Consider the following 14,395-nt stretch of genomic DNA (forward strand, 5'->3'; position numbering starts at 1 on the left):
TTGGACTAATTCCAACCCTTAGAGGCACGCAAAAACAAAAGTAGTTAAGTAGACTTAAAGGCTTACTCTACCCAAAAGTGTGCATGTTGGATGAAGGCACGCAGTGACAGACTTAAGTATATCCATCTCTTTTCTACTGCTTGTCCCTTTTGTTGTCACGGGGGGTGCTGGAACCTATCTCAGCTGCATTCGGGCCTTAGGCAGGGTACGCCCAGGAAAAGTCGCCACCTCATCGCAGAGCTAACACAGATAGACAGACAACATTCACACACTAGGGCCAATTTAGTGTTGCCAATCAACCTATCCCCAGGTGCATGTCTTTGGAGGCGGGAGGAAGCCTCAGTATCCGGAGGGAACCCACTCAGTCACGGGAGAACATGCAAACTCCACAACAGAAAAAGCCCAGGCCTGGGGATCGAACCTAGGACCTTTGTACTGTGAGGCAGATGTACTAACCACTGTGTCATCATGCTGCTCCAGACTCAAGTCGACGGGCAGCACCTTTTCCCCACTTAGTTAGATGGGAGAATAGGGCCCTAACTGAGCTAAAAACTACAAAATCGGTGAACAGGCTTTGCAAATAATGTTTGTTTTTTTACTGTTCACAGGAAACATGTCGCCTTTCAAAGCAAATGAGAACTCCATGAAAGGCAAACCTGCGTACTCGGTGGAAACCCCTTACGGTTTCCGTCTAGACTTGGACTTCCTGAAATATGTGGATGATATCGAGAAAGGGAAAACCATAAAAAGAGTCCCCATTCATCGTCGAAGCAAAGGCCCTTTGGCTAACACTCTTCCCCGGCACCTTCACCCCTCAGGCTACCGCCCGAGCGCTTGGGGATCGACCGGAGCCCTCGGCCCCAGGTCTCGACCGCCCGATGACCGTCATCATGGCGCTTCCTGGTTGTTCGATTACAGGAAGCCCGTTTCTCTGAGAGGATTAGCAGAAATGGAGGCCAAGATCAGAGATTTTGATGAGCAGCCCTTGGGCGAGCATATCCGACCTCATCTCCTCCGAGCCTCCAGTCTGCCGCTCACGGTGTTGCTGAGACAAGGATCGGAGTCGACGGATGAACTCCGCAGTCCTTGCGGTTCAAGGGATCACCTCGGAGGCAGAAATAGCTCCTGTGAAGACATCTTTGACGTCCCTCGGGACTGTTCAGGCCTGGTAAGGCGCCTGACGCAAGCTCTTGAACATGTGGAGGAGCTGGAGAAGGAAGTTCAGGTCATTCCAGACCTCAGAGCTCAGATCAGTTTTCTCCAGGAGGAAAAAGAAAGACTGCGCTCGAAAATTCACACGGCATCCTTGAACGGTACTACCGCCCACCCCGTCTCCGCCGAAAACAAAAGGCCGCGGCATGAACGGTGCGGCAACGGTCAAGAGTCGAATCCCGCGCACGGGTGGAGGGCGAGCGCAGATCTGGACGAGCTGCTGACGGTCACCTCCCTCCAAGCCAAAGTCGCCGCGCTGGAGCAGAAGCTCCACGAGACGGAGCTTGAACTCCAGAAGGTCGCAGGGAGGCTGAGGCAGCAGCAACAAGAGGGCAGGAGCAAAGAGGAACAGATCGAACACCTCACCGCACGCCCCGGGGTGTGGGTTTCCGCGGAGCGGGTGGTGGTGGACCAGGAGGGGGAGGAGATGACAAATGTAGAAAGTTCACGGCTGCCCGCGGATGCTGGGGCTCACACTTTGGACACGGCCGTGGTGGTCCACCACATACATCGAATCAAGCGGCTCTTGGATCAGCAGTGGAAGTGTTTGAGCACCACAGACGAGGAGCTGACCAGCCCGAGAGTGATCTCCGTGCAGCAGGAGATGATGGACCTCATCGACGTCCTGACATCCCACTACACGCGGTCTGAGCGCAACCGTGGACAGAGTCTTCAACACCAAGGTACTGCAAGCCCACCCACCACCATAAATACTCTTCTCCAAACCAACTATCAATAATATGTATTTTGTTACAGTAAAAGCCCAAAGTAAGATAATGGTGTGATAATAAATTTGACCAGTAGATGGCAGACAAACATAAGACAGCCTGAAAAATTTAAATAATGACTCTTCATAGTAAAGTCCCATTTAGGATTTTTTTCTGCTGCTATAATTAGCCGTGTGAATTGCTGGTAAAATTCAGCACTTGCATGCTCTTATTTTGTAGACGGTGAATACAGCACTTTCAAGCTCTTATTTTGTAGACTGTGAATACAGCACAGCCATGCTCTTATTTTGTAGATGGTGAATGCGGCACGGAGACCATCGCCGGAGCTTGGACTTCCAACGCTGCTGATGAAGGGTTTGTGAATATTATTATCGTTTCATTTCAGCTTTTATTTGATTTTCTGAACCGTCGTCTGAAGCCACTACCATGTGAGGATAACGATGATCGATCATTTTATTTTGACACAAATGCGTGGAAAACTTCTAAAGTCTCTTTTGTGTATACACATTTTTATTTATATACACATATGTATACATATATATACACATTTATACATACACATATACATACAGTATATATATACACACATACAGTATACATATATACACACATATACATATATATAGTTTTATATATATATATATACACACTTTTACACATATATATTTATATATATACATATATACACACACATATAAATATATATATATATATATATATGTACATACACACATATACATATATACACACACATATACATATATATATATATATATACACATATGCACATATACATATATACACACACATATACATATATATATATATATATACATACACACATATTCATATATACACACATATATATATACATATACACACATATATATACATACACACACACATGTATACACAATATACACAAATTTTTAATATTTTTATGGTGCATAGACATTTTTTTAAATATAAAATCCACAAATGGTGTTGTATGGTGTTATGTGTGACCATGTCTGTTGGCATTTTTTTTTGGTCCGATTTTTTTTTTTTTTTTTTACACCATGACTAGGGATGGTCGCGGGGGAAGATCTCGGATGGATGGACTAGGGAACGTTGTCTGCATTGGGTCATACAAGCAATTGCTGCGAATGGTTTCATCCATCCATTTTCTACCAGGGGTTCTGGAAGTTTGTTTCAATTTTGTTCCATCATTTTCTTGTGTGTAGTATACACTGCATCCAAACTTCAAGTGCAATGAAATGTTTCACATTCTTGAACTAATTCCAGCCCTAAAAGGCGCGCAAAAACAAAAGTAGTTAAGTAGACATTTACAGGGTTGCTCCAGCCAAAGTGCACATGTTAGATGAAGGCACGCAGTGATAGACTTAAGTCCATCCTTTTGTTTTCTACTGGTTGTGCTGGAGCCTATCTCAGCTGCATTCAGGCGGAAGGCGGTCTACACCCTGGACAAGTCGCCACCTCATCCGATGGTTTCGTTCAAAGCATGATAATTGGTAGTAGCCCGCAATTGCTCATGTTGTCCACAAGATGGCGGCAAAGCAGCAGCGTATAAAGTCACTTTTAAAAGGAATTGAAATCTCCCTACAGCCAGATTCCTTATTCACAAATTGATTCACTTTGGGCACCCCTGTTTGTTTTTTCATTCAAAAATATTAAAATTGAGAAATAACTATTTGAATATGATATTTTGGTTTCCCCCATTTATAAAATCTTGCTACATCCCCAGGATGCTCCTTAATTTAAGAATGATGCTTGTTTTCAGAATAAAATACTTATTTCTGACCTATAAGTCCTGCTCATTCCTGGATATATAAATCTTAATTTAGGATGTCTTTTCACTACTTTTAAGTATCCATCCATCCATCTTCTTCCGCTTATCCGAGGTCGGGTCGCGGGGGCAACAGCCTAAGCAGGGAAACCCAGACTTCCCTCTCCCCAGCCACTCCGTCTAGCTCTTCCCGGGGGATCCCGAGGCGTTCCCAGGCCAACCGGGAGACATAGTCTTCCCAACGTGTCCTGGGTCTTCCCCGTGGCCTCCTACCGGTTGGACGTGCCCTAAACACCTCCCATCCTGACCAGATGCCCGAACCACCTCACATGGCTCCTCTCCATGTGGAGGAGCAGCGGCTTTACTTTGAGTTCCTCCCAGATGGCAGAGCTTCTCACCCTATCTCTAAGGGAGAGCCCCGCCACACGGCGGGGGAAATTCATTTGGGCCGCTTGTACCCGTGATCTTATCCTTTCGGTCATGACCCGAAGCTCATGACCATAGGTGAGGATGGGAACGTAGATCGACCAGTAAATTGAGAGCTTTGCCTTCCGGCTCAGCTCCTTCTTCACCACAACGGATCGGTACAACGTCCGCATTACTGAAGACGCCGCACCGATCCGCCTGTCGATCTCACGATCCACTCTTCCCTCACTCGTGAACAAGACTCCTAGGTACTTGAACTCCTCCACTTGGGGCAGGGTCTCCTCCCCAACCCGGAGGTGGCATTCCACCCTTTTCCGGGCAAGAACCATGGACTCGGACTTGGAGGTGCTGATTCTCATTCCGGTCGCTTCACACTCGGCTGCAAACCGATCCAGTGAGAGCTGAAGATCCTGGTCACATGAAGCCATTTTGTCAGCGCCCAATGAGAGGGCGGTACTGGCCTGGTAGTCACTTCACAGTCCGTCTTGCAAGTCTGCGTCACAGAGTTGCGTTAGCTTCACGACCAATATGTAGATTTCCTTCAATGTGATCCAGGTACAAAACCAGTGCCAGCGACAAGCCGGTCGGGCCGAGTCGTGTCCACAAGATGGCTCGTCGTGAGGTCGGCACCAGGCCTTGGGAAACGGACGCAGACCCAGCAAAGGCCTGGACCGAGGAGAGCGGAGAAGTGAGCCAAGACGGGTCGGGACGGACAGATGGAGAGGTGGCATCCGTGGACGTGGCCAAGGTGAAACCGATGCCGACGGGAGAACAGATGGAGGGAAACTCTGAGCCCGGAACAACCAAAGGCAGGTGAGATGACCAGGTAGCAGGAAGGGTTTGTGGTTTCCAGTCATCATCTCTCTCTCATTCTCATCTTTTCAAGCGAGACTGTGAATGCCGACTTTATGGCTGCGTGCCAGTTCCTCAACGATCACATGGACGACATAGAGGACCCGACTGAGGACACGGTGCGTAGTTCTAACACCGATTCCGTCCGAGGACTAAGTGGCGGATGTCACCCGTCTTTGTTGCAGAAGAAGGCCCTGGTCGTGCTCTTTCAGGAGTGGTTTGGTGCGGCGGCGGAGGACGATTCGGTGGCCAGCAGGGTGGCGGCGTACCTGAAGGAGGTCCAGAAGACCACACCGTCCCTCATGGCCTTCCTCGTCAACCTGGCCGACGATAACGGCAACACGGTTCTGCACTACAGCGTTTCTCACAGCCACTACAGTATAGTCAGTCTGCTGCTGGACTCAGGTACTACAAGTACTCCTGGTCACCAAACCCCGTTTGTTCACAGAGACTCCGAATTGTCTCGCAGGCGTGAGTGACGTCAACTTCCAGAACAAGGCGGGCTACACCGCAGTGATGCTGGCCTGTCTGACGGTCCCTGACAACCCAAGTGACGTGGAGGTGGTCCGCAGGCTCATGGGGCTCGGCGACGTCAACGTCCGATCCGAACAGGTACAATGGTCGTGGCAAATACTGCTGACCCGTACGTTGGGTCATTGAAAACAGAACGGAAGCTGATTTCAAATATTTACCCCGGCTTCTTCCCACTTCCAAAGACCCGCACCTGGGGATAGGTTGATTGGCAACAGGTACAATGGTTGTGGCAAATACTGCTGACCCGTACGTTGGGTCATTGAAAACAGAACGGAAGCTGATTTCAAATATTTACCCCGGCTTCTTCCCACTTCCAAAGACCCGCACCTGGGGATAGGTTGATTGGCAACAGGTACAATGGTCGTGGCAAATACTGCTGACCCGTACGTTGGGTCATTGAAAACAGAACGGAAGCTGATTTCAAATATTTACTCCGGCTTCTTCCCACTTCCAAAGACCCGCACCTGGGGTTTTTTTGGTCATTGAAAACAGAACGGAATCTGATTTCAAATATTTACTCTGGCTTCTTCCCACTTCCAAAGACCTGCACCTGGGGGTAGGTTGATTGGCAACACTAAATGGTCCCTAGTGTGTGAATGTGGTCTGTCTACATGTGTTGGCCCTGCGATGAGGTGGCGACTTGTCCAGGGTTTACGCCGCCTACCGCCCGATTGTAGCTGAGATAGGCTCCAGCACCCTGCCCGACCTGGGTAGAAGCGGTAGAAATGGAAGGGATGTACTTTCAAACATCCTATCCTATCTGTTAGCGGTTAGCTACTGTTTCCTCCTACGGTGTGTATTGAAGCATGTTTAGCTAGTCCTGGTCCTGCAGGGATGATACTTGTAAGAAACTCACATTATTCGTCCCCATAGAAGCCAGGATTAGTGATTTAGAAGTAGCTAAAACACCGCCGACTAAGTACGGACGTTAGCTAGCTAGCGGCTAACGTCCGTACTTAGCTAGACTTAAGCACCTCTTGCGGAGCTTCGGTGTTTCTAGCTTCAAAATTGTTATTTTTAAACCCAAAATGCGTCCTATTCTTCTGTTTCTATCTCCACACTATTTCTGCTTGTAAGTTCTCTGTACGTGTGCGTCACAACGGCATCCGACATCCTCTCCTATCTGTTAGCGGTTAGCTGCTGTTTCCTCCTACGGTGTGTAGTGAAGCATGTTTAGCTAGTCCTCGTCCTGCAGGGATGATACTTGTAAGAAACTCACGTTATTCGTCCCCATGGAAGCCAGGATTAGTGATTTAGAAGTAGCTAAAACACCGCCGACTAAGGACGGACGTTAGCCGCTAGCTAGCTAACGGCCGACAAGAGCTAGACCTAAGCACCACTTGCGTAGCTTCAGTGTTTCTAGCTTCAAAATTGTTATTTTTAAACCCAAAATGCGTCCTATTCTTCTGTTTCTATCTCCACACTATTTCTGCTTGTAAGTTCTCTGTACGTGTGCGTCACAACGGCATCAGACATCCTATCCTATCTGTTAGCAGTTAGCTGCTGTTTCCTCCTACGGTGTGTAGTGAAGCATGATTAGCTAGTCCTCGTCCTGCAGGGATGATACTTGTAAGAAACTCACGTTTATCGTCCCCATGGAAGCCAGGATTAGTGATTTAGAAGTAGCTAAAACACCGCCAACTAAGGACGGACGTTAGCCGCTAGCTAGCTAACGGCCGACAAGAGCTAGACTTAAGCACCACTTGCAGAGCTTCAGTGTTTCTAGCTTTAAAATTGTTGTTTTTAAACCCAAAATGCGTCCTATTCTTCTGTTTCTACCTCCACACCGTTTCTGCTTGTAAGTTCTCCGAGCGTGTGCGTCACAACGGCATCAAACATCCTATCATATCGGTTAGCGGTTAGCTACTGTTTCCTCCTATGGTGTGAATTGAAGCATGATTAGCTAGTCCTCGTCCTGCAGGGATGATACTTGTAAGAAACTCACGTTATTCGTCCCCATGGAAGCCAGGATTAGTGATTTAGAAGTAGCTAAAACACCGCCGACTAAGGTCGGCCGTTAGCCGCTAGCTAGCTAACGGCCGACAAAAGCTATTTCTAAGCACCTTTTGCAGAGCTTCAGTGTTTCTAGCTTCAAAAATTGTTATTTTTAAACCCAAAATGCGTCCTATTCTTCTGTTTCTATCTCCACTCTATTTCTGCTTGTAAGTTCTCCGAGCGTTTGCGTCACAACGGCATCCGACATCCTATCCTATCTGTTAGCAGTTAGCTACTGTTTCCTCCTACGGTGTGTATTGAAGCATGTTTAGCTAGTCCTCGTCCTGCAGGGATGATACTTGTAAGAAACTTACTTTGTTGCCGTGGAGGCCAGGATTAGTGATTTCGAAGTAGCTAAAACACAGCCAAAAGCGGATGGACGCTAGCCGCTAGCTAGCTAACGGCCAATAAGAGTTAGACTTAAGCACCTCTTGCAGAGCTTCAGTGTTTCTAGCTTCAAAATTGTTATTTTTAAACCCAAAATGCGTCCTATTCTTCTGTTTCTATCTCCACTCTATTTCTGCTTGTAAGTGCTCTGTACGTGTGCGTCACAACGGCACCCGACATCCTATCCTATCTGTTAGCGGTTAGCTACTGTTTCCTCCTACGGTGTGTATTGAAGCATGTTTAGCTAATCCCCGTCCTGCAGGGATGATACTTGTAAGAAACTCACGTTATTCGTCCCCATGGAAGCCAGGATTAGTGATTTAGAAGTAGCTAAAACACCGCCGACTGCGGATGGACGTTAGCCGCTAGCTAGCTAACGACCGACAAAAGCTAGACTTAAGCACCTCTTGCGGAGCTTCGGTGTTTCTAGCTTCAAAATTGTTATTTTTAAACCCAAAATGCGTCCTATTCTTCCGTTTCTATCTCCACACTATTTCTGCTTGTAAGTTCTCCGAGCGATTGCGTCAAAACGGCATCAGACATCCTATCCTATCTGTTAGCAGTTAGCTACTGTTTCCTCCTACGGTGTGTATTGAAGCATGTTTAGCTAATCCCCGTCCTGCAGGGATGATACTTGTAAGAAACTCACGTTATTCGTCCCCATGGAAGCCAGGATTAGTGATTTAGAAGTAGCTAAAACACCGCCGACTAAGGACTGACGTTAGCCGCTAGCTAGCTAACGGCCGACAAGAGCTAGACTTAAGCACCACTTGCGGAGCTTCGGTGTTTCTAGCTTCAAAAATTGTTATTTTTAAACCCAAAATGCGTCCTATTCTTCTGTTTCTATCTCCACACTATTTCTGCTTGTAAGTTCTCCGAGCGTTTGCGTCACAACGGCATCAGACATCCTATCCTATCTGTTAGCGGTTAGCTGCTGTTTCCTCCTACGGTGTGTATTGAAGCAGGGATGATACTTGTAAGAAACTCACATTATTCGTCCCCATGGAAGCCAGGATTAGTGATTTAGAAGTAGCTAAAACACCGCCAACTAAGTACGGACGTTAGCCGCTAGCTAGCTAACGGCCGACAAGAGCTAGACTTAATCACCACTTGCAGAGCTTCAGTGTTTCTAGCTTCAAAATTGTTGTTTTTAAACCCAAAATGCGTCCTATTCTTCTGTTTCTATCTCCACACCGTTTCTGCTTGTAAGTTCTCTGTACGTGTGCGTCACAACGGCTACAAACTCCCTGCTAGCTCCACAGCTAACTCATCGGCAATCCACTTCTGACGGGGACTTTTGTCAAACGGTACCAATAAAAGATTGGGAAGCACGACTGTTTGTCTCCTCCCCTCCCGTGCAGACGGGCCACACCGCTCTGCACCTGGCGGTGAGACACGGACGGGTGGCGATGGTCCGCCTGCTGCTGAGCTGCGGGGCGGACGCCGACCACCAGGACGGTCAGGGGACTACGGCCCTGATGTTTGCCTGCGAGAGGGGACACACGCACATCGCCAGGCTGCTGCTGGAGAGGACCCGGTGCCGACTCAGCCTCACTGATCAGGTACCACCAGCTAGTCAGCAACCATCACAGGACAGGGGTAGGGAACCTATGTTTCTAGAGCCAGATGTGGCTCTTTTGATGACTGCATCTGGCTCTCAGATAAATCTGAGCTGACATTGCTTAAGGACAGGGGTCGGGAACCTTTTTGGCTGAGAGAGCCATGAAAGCCAAATATTTCAAAATATATTTCCATGAGAGCCATATCATATTTTTTAAGACTGAATACAACTAAATGTGTGCATTTTTAAGTAAGACCAACATTTTTTGAGTATAATAAGTCTCTTATTCTTTTTCATAACATTGTTATTCTGAAGCTAACCATCCATCTCCATCCATCCATCTTCTTCCGCTTAACCGAGGTCAGGTCACGGGGGCAACAGCCTAAGCAGGGAAACCCAGACTTCCCTCTCCCCAGCCACTTTGTCTAGCTCTTCCCGGGGGATCCCGAGGCGATCCCAGGCCAGCCGGGAGACATAGTCTTCCCAACGTGTCCCGGGTCTTCCTACCGGTTGGACGTGCCCTAAACACCTCCCTAGGGAGGCGTTCGGGTGGCATCCTGACCAGATGCCCGAGCCACCTCATCTGGCTCCTCTCCATGTGGAGGAGCAGCGGCTTTACTTTGAGTTCCTCCCGGATGACAGAGCTTCTCACCCTATCTCTAAGGGAGAGACCCAAACTCATTTGGGCCGCTTGTACCCGTGATCTTATCCTTTCGGTCATGACCCAAAGCTCATGACCATAGGTGAGGATGGGAACGTAGATCGACCGGTAAATTGAGAGCTTTGCCTTCCGGCTCAGCTCCTTCTTCACCACAACGGATCGGAACAACGTCCGCATTACTGAAGACGCCGCACCGATCCGCCTGTCGATCTCACGATCCACTCTTCCCTCACTCGTGAACAAGACTCCTAGGTACTTGAACTCCTCCACTTGGGGCAGGGTCTCCTCCCCAACCCGGAGATGGCACTCCACCCTTTTCCGGGCGAGAACCATGGACTCGGACTTGGAGGTGCTGATTCTCATTCCGGTCACTTCACACTCGGCTGAGAACCGATCCAGTGAGAGCTGAAGATCCCGGTCAGATGAAGCCATCAGGACCACATCATCTGCAAAAAGCAGAGACCTAATCCCGTGGCCACCAAACCGGAACCCCTCAACGCCTTGACTGCGCCTAGAAATTCTGTCCTCGGTGAGAAAGGGCAGTCCAACCATGTTTTTGTTTGTCCTTTGGACTCTTTAAGTTCCTGTTTTTTTTCCACTCCCTCTCTGGTTTCCTTGGTTACTCATTTTGTCCACCTGTCTCTGGTGGACAAAACGCCCGCTCACCTGCTTCCCGAGCACTAATCAGAGGCAGTATTTAAGCTCGTCTTTGCCAGTCAGTCGCCCTGTGCTGACTTGTTTCATGCCTTGCCATAGTTTCGTGCTTCATGCCATGCCAAGTAAGTTTTGTTTGATTTATGTTCATAGTCTGTTTATGCGTTAGCTTTCTTCCTTAGCCCAAGTTGTGCCTCCGCTGTGAGCGATTTTTGTTTGTAGATTTTTTTAGTTAAAATTAAATCATGTTTTTACCTAAATGCCATGTCCCGAGTAGTCCGTCTGCCTTCCTGGTAGAACGACCCCCCCCCATCATGACATAAAATACTTCTTACCATCAATGCGACTTCTTGAACAGGTGTGGTAGGAAACGGATGGATGGATTTAAATGCATGAGAATTCAAAAGTGTATTACAACTGAGTACCAAAACTGGGAAACACATTTTTTGGGGCGGCCCTATGGCTACGAAACACAAAAATGTATTATAAAGGAACCAGAATGTGAGCAAAATAAATTTTATCAAAACTTGTATGTTTTTCAGGAAGTAATTTTTTATTATTTTTTTTATTATTTTACAAAGTAATGCTGACAAATTCACTCTAAAGGAGGAATTTTTTCCCCTCATATTCTGGTTCCTTGATATTCAATTTGCCAGTTTTACTTTGTAAAAAATAAAATAAAAATAATATACAAAACATTGAAACAATAAAAACACAAAAGTTCAAATGAAATCCATTAGTCATAATTTTTGCCCTTAATAAACTTCTCGTAGTTTGATATTGTCATTACTGCCACAAGTGGTGGAAAAGTGTATTGCAACTGAGTACCAAAACTGGGAAACACATTTTTTTTCCCGGCCCTATGGCTACGAAACACAACCAGGAAGTAGTCTTTGCCGCTGAGTACTTAAATTATTATTTCTTTTTCTCTCTCTCTCCGTTTCCGTCTCAGGGCGGTCGCACCGCACTCGCCATCGCCGTGCAAGGTTGCCACGGCGACACGGCCGCCCTTCTGCAGGCCCACGCCAGGACTCCGGCTCTCTAGCGACCTCATTTTTCACAAAAGCATGCTCCCTATTTTACAACTCACCCTCCTTATTAAATCCAAACAAAAGGCAATCTTCCCGATGCCCCTGAAGGCAACACCCGGGGTTGGGACGAAGAATCGGAAACCTTTCGGGTTTGACTAAAACCCGCACGCAGGTACTATCTTCACACCTGTGCATTGTTGAAATAGTCCCATTTTGTTGAAATGTTGTAATAAATCGGTTATAACTCTTGTCATTTCTTTGGTTTTCTTACACGTTTTAGTCCCGTTTGCAAGTGTTGTAGAGTCAACTTTGCCCGCAGTCGCCATTCCAAGACGTTAGGTGGCAGTAGTGTGCAGGATTCTTATTTTTTCTTCTCTTTGTCATTAAAAAGTTTTTTGGGCTCGGTGCACTAATTGTAAGTATTTTAATGTTGATTTGATTAAATAAAAACAATAAAATAAAAACAAAATTCAAAATTCTTCCGCGGCCCGGTACCACTCCGGTGGATGGGGACCACTGCCCCCCCTCTGTCAGCTTACGTGGCCTACCACTTGGCGGCTGAGTTGCTGTTGTTCCCAAAAACTTCCATTTTGTCATAAGAAAGTTGACTTTGGAGCATTTCCACGCTGGAAATCACTGAAAGCGGCCCGTTCTTTCACAAATGTTTGTAGAAAACGGTCTCCGTGCCTAAGTGCTTGATTTTATACACCGGGCCTTGCGATTAGGACACCTGATCATTTTGATGGGTGGCCAAATACTTTTGGTAATGTGGTCTCATTGGAATCATGGAGCCGAGCTAACTGATAGCAGCGGTCTGATAGCAGTTTTCTAAACTGGACTTTCAATCGAAGCAGTAGGTAATAAAGGAAGATCTCCATCGAGACAGAAGAAAGATAAGGAAGACTTCTATAAACAAGTTATCGATGCTTTTGATCAGAAGGAGCTGGCATGGATTTCACTTATAGGTAAAGGTAAGACCATAATAACGTTTTTTTTTTTGTTAAATGTGCTTTTCATGATGGTATCCTTACATCAAACTCAAATTTTTACCGCATGCCTTTGGTAAGTGCCAGAGTGAGAAGAGGTTTTAAAATAATTAGCACATGCTTACTTTTACTGCATGCCTTTGGTAAGTGCCGGAGTGAGAAGAGGTTTTAAAATAATTAGCGCATGCTTACTTTTACCGCATGCCTTTGGTAAGCGCCGGAGTGAGAAGAGGTTTTAAAATATTTAGCGCATGCTTACTTTTACCGCATGCCTTTGGTAAGTGCCGGAGTGAGAAGAGGTTTTAAAATAATTAGCGCATGCTTACTTTTACCGCATGCCTTTGGTAAGCGCCGGAGTGAGAAGAGGTTTTAAAATAATTAGCGCATGCTTACTTTTACCGCATGCCTTTGGTAAGCAGAGGAGTGAGAAGAGGTTTTAAAATAATTAGCGCATGCTTACTTTTACCGCATGCCTTTGGTAAGTGCCGGAGTGAGAAGAGGTTTTAATATAATTAGCGCATGCTTACTTTTACCGCATACCTTTGGTAAGTGCCGGAGTGAGAAGAGGTTTTAAAATATTCAGCGCATGCTTACTTTTACCGCATGCCTTTGGTAAGTGCCGGAGTGAGAAGAGGTTTTAAATTAATTGGGGCTCCGGCAGTAATTATACAATAACTTTGGGGCGGCATAGCTCGGGTGGTAGAGTGGCCGTGCCAGCAACTTGAGGGTTGCAGGTTCGATTCCCTGCTTGTGCCGTCTTAGTCACTGCCGTTGTGCCCTTGGGCAAGACACTTTACCCACCTGCTCCCAGGTAAAGTGGTTTAAATGTAACTTAGATATCGGGTTTCACTATGTAAAGCGCTTTGAGTCACTCGAGAAAAGCGCTATATAAATATAATTCACTAATTGAAGGAAATACGGTAGTTTGCATTGCAATAAAACTTCATAATTCAGGTCAACCTTTCAGGCAGATTTTATGTATCAATATATAGAGATATTCAAAAGTAAAACATCACAAAAAAAAAGTCCAAAAAGTTCAAATCAAGTCTGTCTTTTTTTGCAAGTGCGACAAAAATAAAGCAAACAACAACAAAACAAAAAAAAGGCACAAACAGAATTATTTTCAACATGAATGGTGTTTTTTTTCCCCTTTAGAGAGGATGCACAGTATTGTTGTTTTTTTTGGGGACATGAACGAAGAGAGAAAAAAGAAGGATGCAGGGTAAGAAACGACAATGACGACTTTGGTGAACAATTGTGATTTCTTACAAGCGGGAAAACGCCGTGCTGTCTTTGTACAAATCAGTGAAGACGCCTGGCAACACTTTGATCTAAAATCTTATGTACATGTTCTGCTTTACATCCTATCGTACATTATCAAAAAACCTCATATGAAAACGTATTTACACGTCGGAAAAACATCGCCGTCCACGCCAGAGCAACACACACTCGGACATGACGCACAAAGAAATAAATAACATGCCAATAATGACCTGAATGTGTCAATAATGAATTAAAATTTGAGTTGAGAAAAATACACGTCAATAATTTGATTGAAAATTATTTGGGTATTACAAGAAAT

General features: G+C 46.1%; 1 protein-coding gene across 2 annotated transcripts in view; it reads left to right on the forward strand.

Moving 5' to 3' along the window:
- Positions 1-12,075, forward strand: part of LOC133552098 (KN motif and ankyrin repeat domain-containing protein 4-like) — a 34,488-nt gene extending 22,413 nt beyond the window's left edge. For both annotated transcript variants that reach the window (XM_061899425.1, XM_061899424.1), the window contains 8 exons: positions 609-1,895; positions 2,234-2,294; positions 4,708-4,965; positions 5,039-5,123; positions 5,190-5,409; positions 5,474-5,616; positions 9,282-9,482; positions 11,749-12,075. In XM_061899425.1, the coding sequence (XP_061755409.1) occupies positions 614-1,895; positions 2,234-2,294; positions 4,708-4,965; positions 5,039-5,123; positions 5,190-5,409; positions 5,474-5,616; positions 9,282-9,482; positions 11,749-11,841 (2,343 nt within the window). In that variant the 5' untranslated portion in view covers positions 609-613 and the 3' untranslated portion in view covers positions 11,842-12,075. The remainder of the gene's footprint in view (positions 1-608; positions 1,896-2,233; positions 2,295-4,707; positions 4,966-5,038; positions 5,124-5,189; positions 5,410-5,473; positions 5,617-9,281; positions 9,483-11,748) is intronic.
- Positions 12,076-14,395: the final 2,320 nt, after the last annotated feature.

This window comes from Nerophis ophidion, linkage group LG04 (assembly GCF_033978795.1).
Source record: "Nerophis ophidion isolate RoL-2023_Sa linkage group LG04, RoL_Noph_v1.0, whole genome shotgun sequence".
Taxonomy (NCBI): domain Eukaryota; kingdom Metazoa; phylum Chordata; class Actinopteri; order Syngnathiformes; family Syngnathidae; genus Nerophis; species Nerophis ophidion.